The 18,271-nt window shown below is 39.3% G+C and overlaps 1 protein-coding gene across 2 annotated transcripts in view; it reads right to left on the reverse strand.

Annotated features, from left to right (window-relative positions):
* Positions 1 to 18,271, reverse strand: part of CHST3 (carbohydrate sulfotransferase 3) — a 154,702-nt gene that overhangs the window by 15,238 nt on the left and 121,193 nt on the right. Inside the window, exons 3-4 of one of the 2 annotated variants that reach the window (XR_012322121.1) lie at positions 13,968 to 14,223; positions 9,623 to 11,225 (exon numbers count right to left, since the gene is read on the reverse strand). Coding sequence is in view for 1 of the 2 variants with exons in the window: in XM_073685849.1 (XP_073541950.1) it covers positions 9,974 to 11,225; positions 13,968 to 14,104 (1,389 nt within the window). In the remaining variant the exon portion in view is untranslated. Of the gene's footprint in view, positions 1 to 481; positions 11,226 to 13,967; positions 14,224 to 18,271 lie in introns of those variants that run through there. The other variant, XM_073685849.1, reaches the window with a different exon arrangement.

The raw sequence follows: 18,271 nt of genomic DNA on the forward strand, positions 1-18,271 counted from the left end.
AAGAAATGATGCTGTTTTGAAGGCAAAGGGTGATCACACGAAATATTGATTAGATTTCCATTTTTTTGTTCAATTTGTATTTTGTTAGTTGATAAAAATAAACTATTACCACTTCTATTTTTAAAAGCATTCTTACTTTACAGCATTTTTTTCACACGGGTCTAAAACTTTGCACAGTGCTGTTTCTATAGACCATAATTCTGATACGAAGACATTGGCTGCATAGTCTGTGCACTGTAAAATGATGATAATAACAGTCAAAATAATCTGTACCAATTTCATCAGTGTAAAAGCAAATCATTGATGCATCAAATATGGTAAAAAACGTCTCTATTTTTAGGGATTGTCCAGGAATTTCTTGATGGTTGGCAATGCTGTAATTAACCCAATGACATGCCCTTTTAATGTAGAAAATCTCATGTAACAATGAATTAATACAGTAAACATAGTTCATTTTGTTAATTTGTTTTTTTAATTTTTTATTTATTTTTTACATTTTTGGTACAGCTCAAATCTTGCAAAATAAAATATTTATTTTCCCCCTCTTAATAAAATAAATAAATAAAATTACTTGGAAATTTTAACATCATTTTTTTTGTAAAATCAAATAATTAAGATAAAATCAAATATAAACTAAAACCTGGATGCCGACTAAAGAAAAATTAAACTGTAAAAATGAAGAAATAAACAAAATCACTTGTAAGGTGAATTGAATTGCACTTAATTCTCAAAAAATGAGTCTATTTGATATAGTGCAAGTTTATTGCCATGTGTGACAAGTTGTATCCCCTTCACTCTATTACTTTAATGTGTTAGTTAAAAGTGCACTTCAATAACAGAACTAATCCACCAATCATAAAAAGATCAGAGAAATTTGTCTATTCAACTTAAACTTGCCGTAGAGCCTAATCTAGCTAAGGATAACACCTTACAGGTCCATATTTTACAACATATTACAAAATCTTTAGTTACTTAAACTAAATTAAAAATATCAGATCACATATGTAGAAAAGTTCCCTTAGATCATTATAAAGAGGTGGTGAAAACTAGCTACTTGCTGCGTGACACTGATCTGAAAAATGTAATTCCTTGCTCGGTAAGGCCCAAGTCAAGTCAATTATCATGGAGCCATGCTTATGCATATATAAGAAGGTATTGGCTGAAGGTTACACCTTTTGGGTATGTTGATAAGCGTCGGATTTGACATACATTTTAGCACAGATTATGTACTGAAAGCTGAAGACTATCCAAATCTCATACATGTTAAAGGACTTTTCCACTATCTTGTTCACATGCACTGGAAATTTTCTGTGCAGATTTTTCTCAGTGGAAAAGTCAAGTATTAGCCCAACTGAATGACAATAGGGCTAATCCACAACAACACATACTGAAAATCCTCGGCAGAAATCTGAGGACCCAATAACGCAAAAATGAGCTTTGGTCACACCTTCAGATTGCATAACTAATGCTCCTTTGAATAATTATAACATGCCATTTTAGGGGTATTCCTCTTTTATCTTATTGCATATTTAATAAAATATGGAATAATACAATTTTATACTATACTATGAATTGGATTGTATAAAGTCTATAGACCTGTCCCTAGACATGTGCCCGGTAGAGGATACAGAGACACGTGCTCAGTGGCATGTTTAGCCCCTTCAGTTAGCCCATGAATATTCTATACGCACACATCTATGAACTCTACTTTTCAAAGGGGTTTTCCAGGGAAAAAAAATTGTAAAAACAAAAAAATATTAGTCCTTATTATGTCCATAAGCCTTCGACAACTTTTTATCAACTTGGTTTCTCCTTTCCCCCCCTTCTCAAATCAGCTTGATCTGCAGACCCAAAGATTCCAAGTATTTCGACTTCTCCGCCAGCGCTTGATCTGGTCCCACCTAAATACTGGAGAAGGAGATCTTTAACTTCTTCTGGAGTGCCCTTGTAGACAGAGTTGCCGAAGGAGTGGGGATACAATTCCTCACTCCTTCTCCAGCATTCATGTCCAATCCCCACACCGTCTGTATACAGTGCAGTACACAAAGAGGAGAATCTGCAAGTACGATCCAACTGTTTCTGAATCACTTATAGGAGCGGAGAAAGCATGTGCAATCCAAGTTCTTCAACACTACCCACAAAGAACCTTCAGCAGACGTTACGTGTACTTGGTAGAACCTTTCTGGCAGAAAATCATGTGGGTGGTATACGGAATGTCACCAGAGTGGCGTCACAGCCTATATTTCCGGCACACTGAGGAGATGTCAAGGACAAAATTTTTAGTGTAAGTCCCTTATAAATCTGTTTAGGGGAAAGTTGAGGGACAAATAAAAAAAATATCTCGGATAACCCCTTTAACTGTGCAGGGACAGGCGTCTACCGCACTAATAAAAGACAGAAATGGGAACAGCATTTTACATTCCTAAATATAAAAAATGCGTGGTTACCTAAGTACTTGATCCTAGAGTAAAATGTTTAAGAATCCCAAACTCGTCCCTATTTACTAGTGTTAGGACCTCACAGCTTAACCGATTAAAAAACACGCAATTTTTCGTTGTTTTCCTTCTCTTCTTCCAAGAGCCGCAACTTTTAATTTTTCTGTTCACATAACCAGATGATGATTTGTTTTACAGCAATGGGGGTAACCCATCGGTGCCCTGCGACTGCATCTGTAGCACCAGTGCACGTTCCATTTATGTACTATAGCCTGCGTCGACTGCATGTGGAAAGAGCTCAGCTCCTGAGAACCCTCGCAATCACGTACGTGTGAATGATTTTGCATGGAGGGGTTAAAGAAGAGCTGCGCTCTGATGGATGTCTCTACGCTGTGCCTGATAATTGACATACAGAAATGAATTGCTTTTAAGAACTAATGTTTGTGGAGTGTATGAGCACCATTTCCGGAACGCCTTTCCGTGCTAGGTGTCAATGTTAGAGAAAGTAAAGTGATGCCTCACAAATGCCACGCTGCATGCATATAACCAGCTGCAGCCAGTATACGGGGTTATTTGAGGATACGCTATTAATTTAATGTATACCTGAGTTATATATGTGGTTGATTTACTATCACCGTATAATGTTGAGAAAACTGTGAATGAAAATAAAAATCTACGATTTGCACCTCAATACTCAGCAATTCATAGAAACAGACCAGGGCTATGCTACCTTGTCCTTATTCAGAGCTGTGCAGGTCTTAAGGGATGTCTTGGTGTCAGGAGTACACAGAGGGCATTATAGTGCAATAATCAGCCAAAAGTAGCAAAACCCATCTTACTAGTAATTTATGGCATGTAGTGAAGTGTGAATCTGAACCGAGCAATGCATATACAGTTCCCCGATTCACAGACCTGCTTACTGCCAGGAATGACCTCAATAAGGCTTTACTGGGAAATAACATAGAGGGTCATTTATTGGACAGAATGTATCTTTATAGCCTCTCTTTACTTCACATTCTTTTTAGCTTTTTGGGCTATAAATGGGGAAGGAAAGCCTTCATGTATTTATTTTAATGCTGTTTTATCACTGTTATGGAAGATATGTTACTGACGGCTTCTACAATTCATGCAATAATGCATACAAATGCTCCTTGAACCTAATCAGGTAGTCTTCATAATATGTCATATCTCCCTTTCCACATAGATTTATATAAAGGTTTGTGCAGATTTATGAAATAATGAGACCAATGATTTTTATGCTTTAAAGTGACAAAAGAAGCAGTAGCTATCCGCCGAGGATTCCCGCACCGCCTCTCCGCTCATCAATGGTCACAGTCAGCCAATCACTAGGCTCTTGTACCGTCTACCTCGGCATCACTGCTCAGCCCAGTGCAGCGGTCACGTGTTGCAGACATGGCATCACCGCTGCAGCCCTATAAATAAAGCCCAACAAGAAGCAGTGCTGGGGCAGCCAAAACTACAGCAGATAAGGATTGTTTATACTGTTATTTTAAAGCATAAACAGCACGGGTCCCATTTTTTAATGAAACAGGACAACCCCCTTAAGTAACTTTACAACTGAATATAATAACCAAACTGTTTTGTTGTCTGATTTAGACCACGTTCACACACTCAGTATCTAGTCAGTATTTTACCTCAATATTTGTAAGCCAAAATCAGGAGAGGAACAATCAGAGGAAAAGTATAATAGAAACAAGTCACCACTTCTGTATTTATCCCTCACTCCTGATTGTAGCTGACAAATACTGATGTAAAATACTGACCAAATATTGAACATGTGAACATGGGCTAATATGTATAAAAAAACCTTTGATAATATATTGATAAATTTAACAACTGAAACATGGTAAATGTAATCATGTCTATAACACATAGCTGATTTTTTGCTTTGTATGACCGCTAAGTCTTCACACAATATTGTTAATAATGGATCAGAGTGTGTCAATGCTGTAAGCTACAATTTAAGAAAAACAAAGACTGTAGATCTTCATACCTGTAACATTTAGGCTGGGACAACATGGCCACTTTGGCCGCAACACCTGTCACGCAACCAAATTCTGCTAGGTGTCGCTGCTACATCACAGCACAATACAAGGGAACTGGGTTGCATTGAGACTCCAACGAGCAAGGAGAAAGAAATCCAACCGCATCGGATGTTTGCAACTTGCTTGCTCCAGTGGAAGTACCCTCGCGGTTGTCGTGGCAGGACCCCCAGGTTGCAATTTACTTGAATTGCACCGCAATGTAGCAACAACACCCAACGAACTTTGGTTGCGCGACAGGTGTCACGGCCAAGGTCACTGTGTAGCCCCAGCCTAAATATAGTGAAATGAGTAGGAATTCATTTATCTCTTCTATTAAATAATAGGTTACTAAGCTACTTCTTAATTGAGTGTACATACAGCAGGTAATGTCTGCAGTGTATAGCATGGTATGTCATAGCTGTACAGGTAATGAGTATGCAACTACAAGACTTGTGTATCCCCTGAACACTAATATAATTTTCTTCTTTAAAAGGAACCTGTCACTCCAACAAATGTTATTTACCTACAGGTATAGTGGTAATCTGCAGGTAAATAGCATTTAAAGTATGTCTGACAGACTTACTGTAGCAGCGGCTACAGGGAGAAAATTAAGTTATATTCTCCCTGCAGCCACTTGCTTCCGGACATTGGGCCACTGCAGGGAGCTGTTAGTCACGGCCCACTATACAATGAGTGTGCTGTAATCACTCCCCGGCACACTGATTGACAGCCTGCCCGCAGAGCAGTGTGCGCAGAGCTGGCTGTCAATCAACATCCCAGGGAGTGATTACAGTCACGGTCACTGTGGAGTGAACAGTGACTGTAAGATCACCCTGCACTGACCCGATGACACGAAGTGAATCGGGAGAATAAAACATAATTTTAGCCGCTGCTCCAGTAAGCTGGCTATACAGGATTTAAATGCTATTTACCTGCAGATTAACCTTGTACCTGCAGGTAAATAGCATTTCTTGAGGTGAAAGGATACGTTTACCACCATACATTCATATTACAGCTATTACATTCCTCTTACAAATATATACATTTATTCTATATAACATGGTAAATGCTGCTGGTGTAGAATACACACAACATTTACAGAAGTATTAGCTGCACACATCTCATAAATGTGTAATCATCAACCCATTCATGATGGATTGGGTTACATTTCATTGCTGCTCATGTTTTCTAACTATTTGGGCTATTAGACAACATGACCAGTAGCAGAGATATTTCAAACTATTAAAGTGTACCAATCATCAGTAAAAAAAATGTTTTATATAATATAGGGGCTACAGAGTAGCAGAGGCAGCTCCAAAAGTGCCCAGCTCTTGCCGAAACATGCATAGAGTGGTATATAGTAAATCTATGGTTCCATACACTGCTTTTGAGAGTGGTGTATGGAGCCATATACTTATTATTGAGCCTGTACACAACTCTGAGCCTGATCCTGAAGGCGTTGGGCTCTTCAGAATGATGTTTTGATTGACAAGTGTGGTTCAGGAGCCTGAATCTCACCGATCTACAGAATTTTGTAGCACCTTTATTATATGAAAACATTTTCCGAATGATAGGTACAATTTAAAGGTGTGGTCTCCATAAGATTAACTCAATATACTCATCTTGTATTTATAGTTTCTCTGCTGGCTCTTCTAATGTCCATCACCAAATGTCTCTCACCATAACTCACACTTCTGTATGATAACCTGTCATCCTGTGAATGTCATAGCTGGTTACAGCCCTGTGTGCCGATATCATGATAGTCCACACATGTCACTGCTATGGGTCATGACAGAATGGTTTTCTTACGCAGGATGATTACCAGAGATGTGGCGTCAGCAGGGGAATGGGGGATAGCTATATATATATATATATATATATATATATATATATATATATATATGTGTGTATATTAAGAATTGTTTACGTAAAAAATCATAGAGATCTGGCCAATATGATGAGCATTTCTTTTATTGTAATTCTTTTCGAGAAGGGACATATTCAAAAAGATTTCCAGTTATACGACTTAAGCAGTAACCATTAAGTTTCTGATTAGCATTTCTTTTATTGTAATTCTTCTTGAGAAGGGACTTATTCAAAAAGATTTTCAGTTATACGACTTAGGCAGTAACCATTAAGTTTCTGACAAATGGAGCAGTTTAGATAATATATGGCGGTCTAGTTCCAACAAAGTGAAAACCACTCAAGGTTCTTTACAAAATGGAATAAAGTGGGATCCACAGATTTTAGAGAGATTGGTCATCTATCAAATGCGTATGAGACCTCCCGGATCCATCTGTTAACTCAAGGGATAAGTGGCCGACACAGCTGGGAGGCAACAACAACCATGATAGCTTGGGTGTAACGCTGACTGTTATGTATTGCAGCTTTATACTTTGCATTTCTCCTCTCCGGGGTAACAGACTAACCGTCTGTATCGTTTTTTTCATAAATCAATCGTACACATGAAAATAAGAAACTTTGTCATATATCTTATCAGAAAAATCTGCTTCTTTCTCCACCAGAACAAATCATTTATTTCCAAAATTCACAATTCATGGGTAAAATCTGTATTCAGTAAAGACAGAGTATTACATTACTGATAGAGAAAATTACAGTTAAGGAAATTACAGTTAGTGCTGATAAGATGCTATGTAAAAGGGAGGAGAAGGAGTAGTTAGAGGAAAAGCTTCCCCTTGCTCCTCTTCTCTTCTTTACAAAGACTCCTATCAGTAGCAGCTGCCATCTCCTATCTCAGTAATGGGAGAGTCGGCCTTCAATGAACACAGATTTTACCAGGGAATTGAGAATTTTTAGAGTGAAGGATCAGTCCGGGTAGAGAGAAGAATTATCAGATAAGATGCATTACAAAGTTTGTTATTTTCATGTGCATTATTAATTTTTTAAATAAAAATTCTACCGATGGTTACTCTTTAAGCAGGGAACTCCCTATTCTGACATCTATTTACCATAACAGAAGATAAGATAGGGGTTGCCCTGGTAAGTTAACCTCTTTTACAAGATATCCTTATGTTTTAAGATGTAAAATACCATAGGGACATCTGGTCCATTTTAGTATTTGTATAAGGAACAAAACAATCTCCACTGTGTCAAGTCAAATTCTTAGCCACAACAATCTTTCCGAATCTTTTGAAAGGCATTCAAACAGTAAGCTAGAAAGAATGAAATGAAGGTAATAGCATATCATAGCAGCATATCCTGATCTCTTCACAACATGCCTGCCCTTTGTTCGAACAAATTATCGTCGTGTTTGAACATTCTTCAGTTATGTTACTTAATTAGAATAAAGAATTGTTATTGATGAGACAGTTTACTTTGCTAATCCAGGAGAAGGACAAGTTTCAACATGCTGGTAATTACACAGCAAACAAAAATGATTCACTTTTTACATGAAGTGCACTGTTAACCAACACAATCATTTAGTACAAATGGCTCCTTTAAGTATAATCATCTGCTTCTTAGTCTACATTACAACTCAGATACGTTCATTCTTGGAACCATACATAGAAGGATGGCAGATTGGATTACTGGTGAGTCCCCATATGAACATTATTGGGATGCCCTCAAGTTTGAAAGTTGTCTCCTATCCAAAGGATGGAGGAAACTTTCTGATTTCTGGGGTTCCGACCACCATGGGCCCCACCAAACCCCAGAACTGGGGCTCCGAAGAGCTATAGCGGAATAGAGTAGAGGTCGATCATGCGCACCGCCTCTCCATTCATTTTAATAAGAGCACAGAAGATTAAACGTGCTCTGTGCTCGGAAATCTCTGGGACTGCCATCAAGAATGAATAGAGCGGTAAAGAGCATGGCATGATCAACCTCCGCTCCATTCAGCCAAGGATCTTCAGAGCCATGTTTTTGGGGATCAGTAGGGATGATGGGGGTCCAACACTTAGCAATTAGAAAGTTATCCCTTATCCCACTTTTACACTTGAGAACCCCCTTTAAATTATTCTAAATTATATTCTCTAATGTAGTCCAACTAGTAGATATGATTAATTAATTTTAGTGTACTGGATGGATTTAAAACTTCATATTCACATTTAATACATTAGGACTACTTCCAAAAATGGTCACTTGGTGTCCAGCACTGCTGATCACTAAAGTCCTCACAGGACCCCCGGTAAATATTATAGTAAGACAAGATTGTTATCTAGCCGTGTTCAGACAAACCCGAGAGTCCAGTTTTTGGTGTGATCATAATTTAATACAATGATTTTGTGCAACTGATCATAGGAGGGGAGTCGAAATATCTAGAAAGTCTGCTAATTACTGGTACTTGTTCCCAGTGCTTGTCTATTGGCTATGTAGACTAGTTGTGTTGTATACCAGTGAGAAAGGCTTAATATGTCCGGGCTAACAAAAGCTCCTTCATATCGATCTTAAATTAGAGTCTAATCACTACACTGAACTAATAAATGTTTGGACAAGACCAGCTGCCCACTACTCTGCTCTGAGCAATTCGCAGTCCTATTGAAAAGCATTCATTATCCCATTACAACCTCAATGAATGGAGAAGACAGGTGAGAGGTCTGCTCACGCTTTATGGAGTGTTAGAACAAGCTACAGTGAGAAACAGGTGGTGCAACCTCACATCCTAAAGAAAAACACAAGCCGACTTCCTCCGTTATACAGTATTTGATTTCACATGCAAAGCCTCAGCCAACTGTGTTCAAGCCTTGTAAGAAAAATACACTTTGTAAAGCTGGGAATTTTGGTGTTAAATGATAAGGACTTGGAGAGCTGTAGCTTCTCACCAAGATGTATCATAAATATTTTCTTTTTGCGAGGGACTGAATGTACAAGCTCGTTCTTGCTCTGATACACCGCTTTAGAAGGTCTCTCTCATACTCTAAGCGTCATAAAGAAAACATCTGCTCTGACTGGCAGCAATACTTGTACAACAAAAGTCCACTGTCTGTATGTAAGAAACACTCAATATAAACCTATCGCTTTAGAAAATAATCATTCACAAAGGCTGTTTGCCCCCCAAAAATGGTAAAGCTTTCATCCTCTGTACATGTGATTTCATAATTTATGTGCTATATATATTGAGCTATTTTACGTTTGCAGAGTCCTTGAACTTTTTGGATGCCTTGTAGTGCAGAAAATCTTTACCTCGGCTTGAGAAAACAGCTTGTGCTGTGGAGAGAGAAATAAGTCTTCCAGGAATAGATTCAGCCAGTACCCGAAAAAGTAGGCAGTTTCTGTACATCAGCAGGAATCATCCACTATAAAAGCCAATCTGGATAATCAGTATCTTCAGCTTCTTCTCCTGACTTTTCAATAAGAAAGACTTCCTAATTTAGGAAGTTATACACTGAAAAATGCACACATGCTAAAAAAAATGGCGCATTGCGGCTCAGCAGGTGCAAAAATTGGCCCTTTCCCATCTGCCTCCCCTGTTTCAAGCACAAAGTTCAATGGCAGTTCTTGACCCAAGATATAAATAATTTAAATAGCAGAACACTAGCTCATCCAAAAATTAACCTTATCCTCTAGCAAACTGATTGAACGATTTGTAAGCGTCTTAAAGTCATTAGCCAACTTGTAGCCAAATAGTTTCATTGCTGGTTCACACACGTCCTGAACTACTTGGGCTAATTTAAATGGTATGCTGAATCGCCACTTCTCAAACTGTTCGGAAGAGTTTTTCTGTGTAGAGTAGATACCATTTTCTTGGGAAGCTTGGGTGTTCTTAATGATCCACTCTTCCACCTGTGGTGTAAGTGTGATTCCAGCAAACTTATACATTTCCTTTGCCTTTTGAAGAGGAAATCTAGCAATGTCTTCATATCGTATGAGCATGTAGCGACCTCTGAGCCAATTTGGTTGCCTCAAGCCCAGTTGTGCAGACATACGTATACTCTCACAGTTACCCTTTAGTTTTTGGACTTCATCCTCATGTACGGGAGCTGCCCCTTCTAAAGCCCATTTTTTCCATAATTCATATTTTCCAGAGAAAGCTACCATGCGAGAGGCCAATACAGCTCTTGGGTCACGAACTAACTGTATTATCCTCATGTCAAGTCGTGGATCTTCAACAAGAGTGCGTAGAAACTCCAACTGTCGGACACGTACTGTCTTAATAGCCACATGATCTTTTCTTAGACATCCTTCCATTGCTAATGTCATGTTAAGAGGACCACATCGACGATTCTTGCAGTGATACTTTTCAAAGGCTTTTTTCACAAAGGGAGTACACACTGGGTCTTCACATAAAGATTTACTAGAGCCTCTACGGAATAAGAATCTTGTGAGGTGGTTTTCAGAAGGAGGTGAAATAAAGTTCTCCAAGATATGTAGATCGCAGAGGAGAAGTTGCTGGAGAACGTCTCTGTAAACAATTGCTGAACCAACCGCATTGGCACCAATCGATTCAAAAGACACCGTTCTTTCAATGTGCCACAGTGGTTCAAACAAATAGAAGATATTACCCTGTTGGTTAAAGAACTCTCCTACAAAAGATGAGCCTGTGCGCGTGGTGGCCATCAGCAGTATATGCCTACGAGGCATTTTAGGAAGGTCTCCAAGAAATGGGTTTCTACCACCGAGTTGTAAGGTGACATTAACCAGTTGTTTCCTAAGCTGAGAAAAGGTAGAGTCCAGCTCACTGAGTGACAGCAAGGAACCATTTTCTGAGTAGACAATATTGGAGTCGGTATTGTTGATCTCAAATATGTTCTGCGGCATTTGCTTCAGGTTAAGTTTGTCCGATACTCTGCAAGAAAAGAAAAATAATGTCACAACTTGTTGTTAGCATTTCCTAATTTTAACTAAATTCTGTGTTTTTTGTATCTGAACATTATTCAATATAGGATCTGACCGATCGAACCAAAGAATGTCTACCAAAAGTTTTACATATTTTCCTGGAACTGTTCTTTGTGTATATTGCATAAATATTAGATAAATTATTATGGTCTGCCAACAAAAGTCTTGTGAAAATAGCATGAATCTTTGCAGTAATTAGGAAATTCTAGATTGTTGATGGGGGAAATCAATAATAAGCAACAGCTAGATCTCTATGGGTAGGTTTTAAAAGTTACTGTTTCATAGAAAGACCACATGTACATGGCCAAGAAATATGAGTAAAGTCCATGTGGAGAAACACAGAGGGCCTGATTCATAAAAGCTTTTACGCCATAAAACTAGCATTAAAAAACGTTGTAAAGTTGCAAAATTCTTGCGCAGTCTCATGTTGTGCAAAAATTTTCAACTTTAGGCGCCATTTTTACTCAGCTCCCACAAAATTTGCATATATCTGTGGCAGGAAGGGGTCAACCCCCCCCCCCTCTCGTCAAATTCATGATGAGTGGTGTCGTATCTTATGGCACAAATAAACAGTCCCACACGCCACTTCGCACCTCGCCTGATTCATTAAGAGGCATGTGCGACGAAAAAAATGGCAGTGTTGATGAATTGGCGTCTCTATGTTGCAGTATTATTATTATTATTTATTCCAGTACTATAGATCTTTGGACAATCCATATTCTGTTCTCTTGTTCCAATATATAATCACATATTAAAGGGAATCTGTCAGTAGAATCAACCCTCCTAAGCCGTCTATATCTGCATGTAGATCATAGGAAGCTGAATGAAGGGATACCTTGATATCTGCAATCTGATGTCTTATTTCAGAGAAATCCACGTTTTTCTTATATGTAAATGAGCTGTTCAGGACTATGTGCCGGACACAGATCTCCCTGAGCTTATTACCGCGATACACGCAGGATATACAGACATCTTACGTTCCCTAGAGTCTCTGTGATCTTATATGGTATTTATTCCTTGCACAAACACACTTCATTGCTTGATGCTGAATTTTATATTAGTCCTGGTTTTGGTGTGTTAGCTTTAATATATGCATATACTTTGTTACACTTCGTAATTGTACTTCATGCTGTGTGCTACTTATATTTCTTACATTGGCAAGGGACCCTTATATACAGGAGTTAGGGGGTAATTCCAGCCACTTATTATGGTGAGCCAGTTTGATCTTTATCTGCAGCACAATTGTGCTTTTTAAAGTATTTTTAAACATTTGTGCAGTTTCTTTGTGTTATGCAATGACGCTTTTAATAAAATTGTATTTCCATGATACCCACCAGTGTGTACTGCTATTATTCGTGTAGCTTTAGGTTTTTTCTTTAAGGAAAAAGTACAACTAACACACGCGTTTCGCTTTTTCCAGGTGTTGTGCTCAACACACATTTGACGAGTTGCTTTATAATAATAGATGTGCCCTTCGAATTAAATTACTGATTGGGGACAGATTAATACTTCTGTAGTGTAATATCACCCTTTGTGATTGGCCTGTATTTAATTACCTTTTCATCAAGCAGTTACTGCATAATAATGCTTGGTCGCGCCAATAGACTTCAATGAGCTCCACTTACTTCAATGGGACATACAAAAATCAAAGCGCAGTCGAGCATATGCGCTGCTCATAAAGGGAAAGTATAGTGTGGGCTGTGAGGACTTGACCTGGAGCAGGAGAGCCTCTTGGATTTGCAATCTCCTAATAATTCCCAAGGGGCTAACATTATTTATCTACTATGTAACAGTGTAAAAAAGTATCTTTAGTTGAAATGATTTACAATGGAGATTTCTCTTAAAATAAAAGGTACCTGCTTGTAATGTGAACTATTAGGGGTTAAAGGGAACCTGTCACTTCAGAAAACACTAGTTACTTGCTGATAATAGGTTAATCTGCAGGTTAATAGCGTTACAACGATCCCCGTCCAACTTATTCAAAGTGCGGCTACCGAGAGAAAAGGAGTTTATTTCCTCCTGGGAGCCACTGGCTTTTAGTCATGGCTATAAGCACAACCTAGAACTTTGAGTGACAGCTCATTCTGCACAATTGTGCTGCAGAGCCAGCTATCAATCCAAATGCTGGGTAAGGCTTACAACCACAGCTAACAGTATAGTGAGCATTGCTGTGATTAATGACTATAGCCACGTCGGCACTCCTGCATGACTGAAAGCCAGTGGCTCCTTGGAGGAAATAAGTTCCTTTTCTTCAGGTAACCACACTTTCAGTAAGACAGCCAAGCAGCACTGTTAACGATATTTAACTGCAGATTAACCCTATATTTGCAGGTAAATAGCATTTTCCAAGGTAACAGGATTTCTTTAAAGGGGCTGTTTGGCCTTATGATATTGATGACCTCGCTTTAGCATAGATCATTAATATCAGATTGGTGGGAACTTGACACTCAGCATCCCCACCGATCAATTGTTTTCAACTTTGGCACTGGCTGAATGTAAACAGTAATTGGAGCCAAAACAGCTGCATCCGGCACTAAAAAAAACGTTGCTTGGCGGTGGTGCGACCAGTGAACAGATATTGATGATCTTAGGATAGGTCATAAATATCATAAAGCCAGACAACCCCTTTAAACATCATTCTAACATTCTTACATTTTCTGTTCATTTCCGAAACTATTTCTTATTATCTTACTTTGAGATGATCTTGTTTTCCTTCTCAATGATGACCAGAACCACGACTAGGACTATGAAAAGAGCATATTTGGCTTTTATCCTGATTGTCCTCAGCACATCTCTGATGTCCATGGGGGAGTACTTCAATCTATCCATGGCAGAGAAGGTTTCCAAAGGAACATCACTTTTTCATTTTTTGGTGCGAGAATTTGTTTCTCCTTCAGGCATTGGGACAAAGCCAAGTCTTGAGAATCTTTGCATCTTCAATTATTTTCCTACAAAGAAAAAAAAATGGTTATATTGTTTTTGTACTAAGATACAATCATAACCTCAAAATACGCACTCTACTGTGTAGCTGCCCATTCTATTAACTTTTAATAATATAATTGTATAGAGATTCAGCAATATATCACTCCAGACTATAGGTGTTACTTTATATTTCTAAAATTCTAAATATGAGAACACAAACTTCAAAAATATACAGCCTGGTGTTGCATCACACCACACAAGTGTAACATCAATGCCGGTTACTGCTTCAGCCGCTAGGCGGCGCCGCGCCTTTGTTGCAGGAGATGAGTGACAGCATCAGTCCTGTTTAATTCCTGGGACTTTTGGTGCCACTAGATCAGGGAGCTATGGAGTTAATTGTCTGGGTTTTGATTACTCCTTTCTGAGAGCCCTGGGCGGGGCTTTCTGCTATTTAAAGGGAATCTGTCACCACTTTGGAGTTATCAGACCTCTACTATGGCCATACAAGGTATAGAAAAGTAAATCTATACAAACCTGTATGGCCCATGGTAGAGATCTGATTGCAGAGAAAAGCATTTTAATCAATTCTATTTTGTACAGGCTTGGCGTCCGGGGGACGCTAAGCAATCCTCACCTATGTGCTTATTATTCCTCCAAATCCCAGCCTATATGCTTAATTATCATATTCCCTCCTCCCCTGCATGGCACAGGGCCCTATGACTGGCCCTGTGATGAGCACTGTGCTCCCTGACTTCCAGGCGCCTGCGCAATAGAACCCTGCAGCGCAGTGCACAGGCAGACGGGGCCGGGATGAAGTAAAGCGCGCTCTATGTGAGCTCTATGAGAGCGGCGCTTTGCGCATGCCCGGGAAGTCATCGAGCACAGTGACGTGCAGGGCAGGGGGGATATGATAATTAAGCATATAGGTGGGGATTTGGGGGGGAATAATAAACAGATGGGCGGGGTTTCTTAGCGTCCGTACAAGATAGAATTGATTGAAACGCTTTTCTCTGCATCCAGACCACTACTATGGGCCATACAGGTGTGTATAGATTTACTTTTCTATACCCTGCATGGCCATAGTAGAGGTCTGATATCTCCAAAGTGGTGACAGATTCCCTTTAAACCCCTGGGTCTCTGACTTCCACTGTCCACTAGTTTTGCTACCTGGCTTCTGCTAGTCATTGCTTGTGTTGGTATCCTGATTTCTCCTGTTTTCTGACCTCGGCATGAATTTTGATTGTCCTCTTCTTTTACAACTCTCTTACTGAAGTGACCTCTTGGCTTTGAACCTTTCCTGCCTCTGCTTCGTTCTTCCAGATGGCAGCCCTTCTGTGGAAGAAATCCACTGGACCCCATTGTAAGACCAGATCCTTGTACAGAGGTTACAGGGTGAAGATCAGGGTTCCTCTGGAATTTTCCAGATGGAGTGGCTAGTGTCAAGTCTGTCTGAGGTAGCCTTTTTGAGCCTGTGGCTTCTGACAGCCGAGACAACAAGCAATACAAATAACAATAAGAGTATATTCACAAACTGTAGATATTTATTTCCTGAAAACAGAGTTTGCACGAATCCATGTGTTTGCAGCCAAACAATCCCATTCAGATAAATGGCGCTGAATTTTCTGGCCCATATTAATATACACTAATGTTGCCTTCATGCAGTTATGTGAGATGAAGTAACTGTAATTGCTAAGGGGAAATTTACTGTACTGCACGTAGGTTTATGGGCCAATGTGGACACGTATGTAGCAACATGATGAGAGATAACTTAGTGTCATATGAACCCATTCATTAGTGAGTGGAAATATTTGCGGGGGTCTTGAGTGATTTTCATTCTGTACATTTTTATGTGCTTGTTAACAAATTTTAGATTTGTGTGAACTTCACCAAGTAAGATATGACTTCTTAGGTTTTAAAGTCATTTGTTAACGTCTGAGAAGGAACCAACTGATTATTTGCCAAACGAGTGTTGAGTGTCTTTTGATAATTTATGCTTGGTATGAGGGAGCTAAAATAAGTTTTTAATTATCCCCTCATCAACATTGTACGGGAAAGACAACATATGCTTCCAATTGTGATACAGCCACACAGACAGACACTCGCCCTATGCGCAGAGAAATATAATGACATCTACAGACATCATCATGATAGCTGCAAAATACACAGGAGAATAAAGACGAAAATCGACAAGGATGGACAGATTACCAGCGTTTACACTGGATACATATACAGCCAATCTTTCATTGTATGTAGACAATGACAATATTTAATGTTCTTTACAAATGGACTTTTCAAAAGTATTTTCAGTGTCTCACCCATATGAATGTCATTATAAATATTACAAAAATACATAACATATGATCCTCTTTGGAAAATCTCTTTTTGGTAAAACATTTCTTTTATAAGATGATCACATCTACTCAGACGTCCCGGGATCAGAAGTAATCGGAGGTACATCCCATCAGAATGTGTTCAGTTCCCTTACAGAACTGGCATAGGAGAAATGAATTATTAAATATTATTCCACAAACAACAGTTAATACCTACCCACAGGATAGAAGAAAAAGTAGCTCCAGCGTCCAAGGTAAGATAAAGACATAAATGCTTTATTCCTTCTTCTTAAAAGGGTAACATGCCATATCAGACAAGGAAAACATCTAAAAATGTATTTCAAGCCTGTTGAGCCATAAAGGCTCAAAACACATAATCAGATGATTTTTCTGTCTTCTTTATCTATGTCATGTTACCTTTTTAAGCAGAAGGAATAAAGCATCTATGTTTTAATCTTACCTTGGACGCTGGCGCAATTTTTCCTTGGTTCACACTGGTTTCATTACTACCCATAGTGAAAAGACTATGTGCGCTTCTGAACAATCCCTTAAAATCAACGGACTCACAAATATCAAGGGTGCTCCATAATTAATGTCCACCTCTGCTCTAGCTCATAAGTGAAAATTATGATTTTTTTGAAACATGTTTTTTTAACCTAAATTCTCTGAAATTTACAGGACATTATTCATCGATAACATCTACAGTGCCTACAAGTAGTATTCAACCCCCTGCAGATTTAGCTGGTTTGATAAGATGCAAATAAGTTAGAGCCTTCAAACTGCAAACGAGAGTAGGTTTTATGAACAGAAGCATAAATCTTACAAACCAAAAAGTTATGTTGCTCAGTTGAATTTTATTAAATTTTAAACATAAAAGTGTGGGTCAATTATTATACAACCCCTATGTTTAATATTTTGTGGAATAACCCTTGTTTGCAATTACAGCTAATAATCGTCTTTTATAAGACCTGATCAGGCCGGCACAGGTCTGTGGAGTTATCTTGGCCCACTCCTCCATGCAGATCTTCTCCAAGTTATCTAGGTTCTTTGGGTGTCTCATGTGGACTTTATTCTTGAGCTCCTTCCACAAGTTTTCAATTGGGTTAAGGTCAGGAGACTGACTAGGCCACTCCAACACCTTGACTTTTTCCCTATTGAACCAGGCCTTGGTTTTCTTGGCTGTGTGCTTTGGGTCGTTGTCTTGTTGGAAGATGAAATTACGACCCATCTTAAGATCCTTGATGGAGGAGCGGAGGTTCTTGGCCAAAATCTCCAGGTAGGCCGTGCTATCCATCTTCCCATGGATGCGGACCAGATGGCCAGGCCCCTTGGCAGAGAAACAGCCCCACAGCATGATGCTGCCACCACCATGCTTGACTGTAGGGATGGTATTCTTGGGGTCGTATGCAGTGCCATCCAGTCTCCAAACGTCACGTGTGTGGTTGGCACCAAAGATCTCGATCTTGGTCCCATCAGACCATAGAACCTTGAACCAGTCTGTCTCAGAGTCCTCCAAGTGATCATGAGCAAACTGTAGACGAGCCTTGACATGACGCTTTGAAAGTAAAGGTACCTTACGGGCTCGTCTGGAACGGAGACCATTGCGGTGGAGTACGTTACTTATGGTATTGACTGAAACCAATGTCCCCACTGCCATGAGATCTTCCCGGAGCTCCTTCCTTGTTGTCCTTGGGTTAGCCTTGACTCTTCGGACAAGCCTGGCCTCGGCACGGGAGGACACTTT

This window comes from Phyllobates terribilis, unplaced genomic scaffold (assembly GCF_046119375.1).
Source record: "Phyllobates terribilis strain yellow unplaced genomic scaffold, ASM4611937v1 Scaffold_5__5_contigs__length_657084704, whole genome shotgun sequence".
Lineage (NCBI taxonomy): Eukaryota > Metazoa > Chordata > Amphibia > Anura > Dendrobatidae > Phyllobates > Phyllobates terribilis.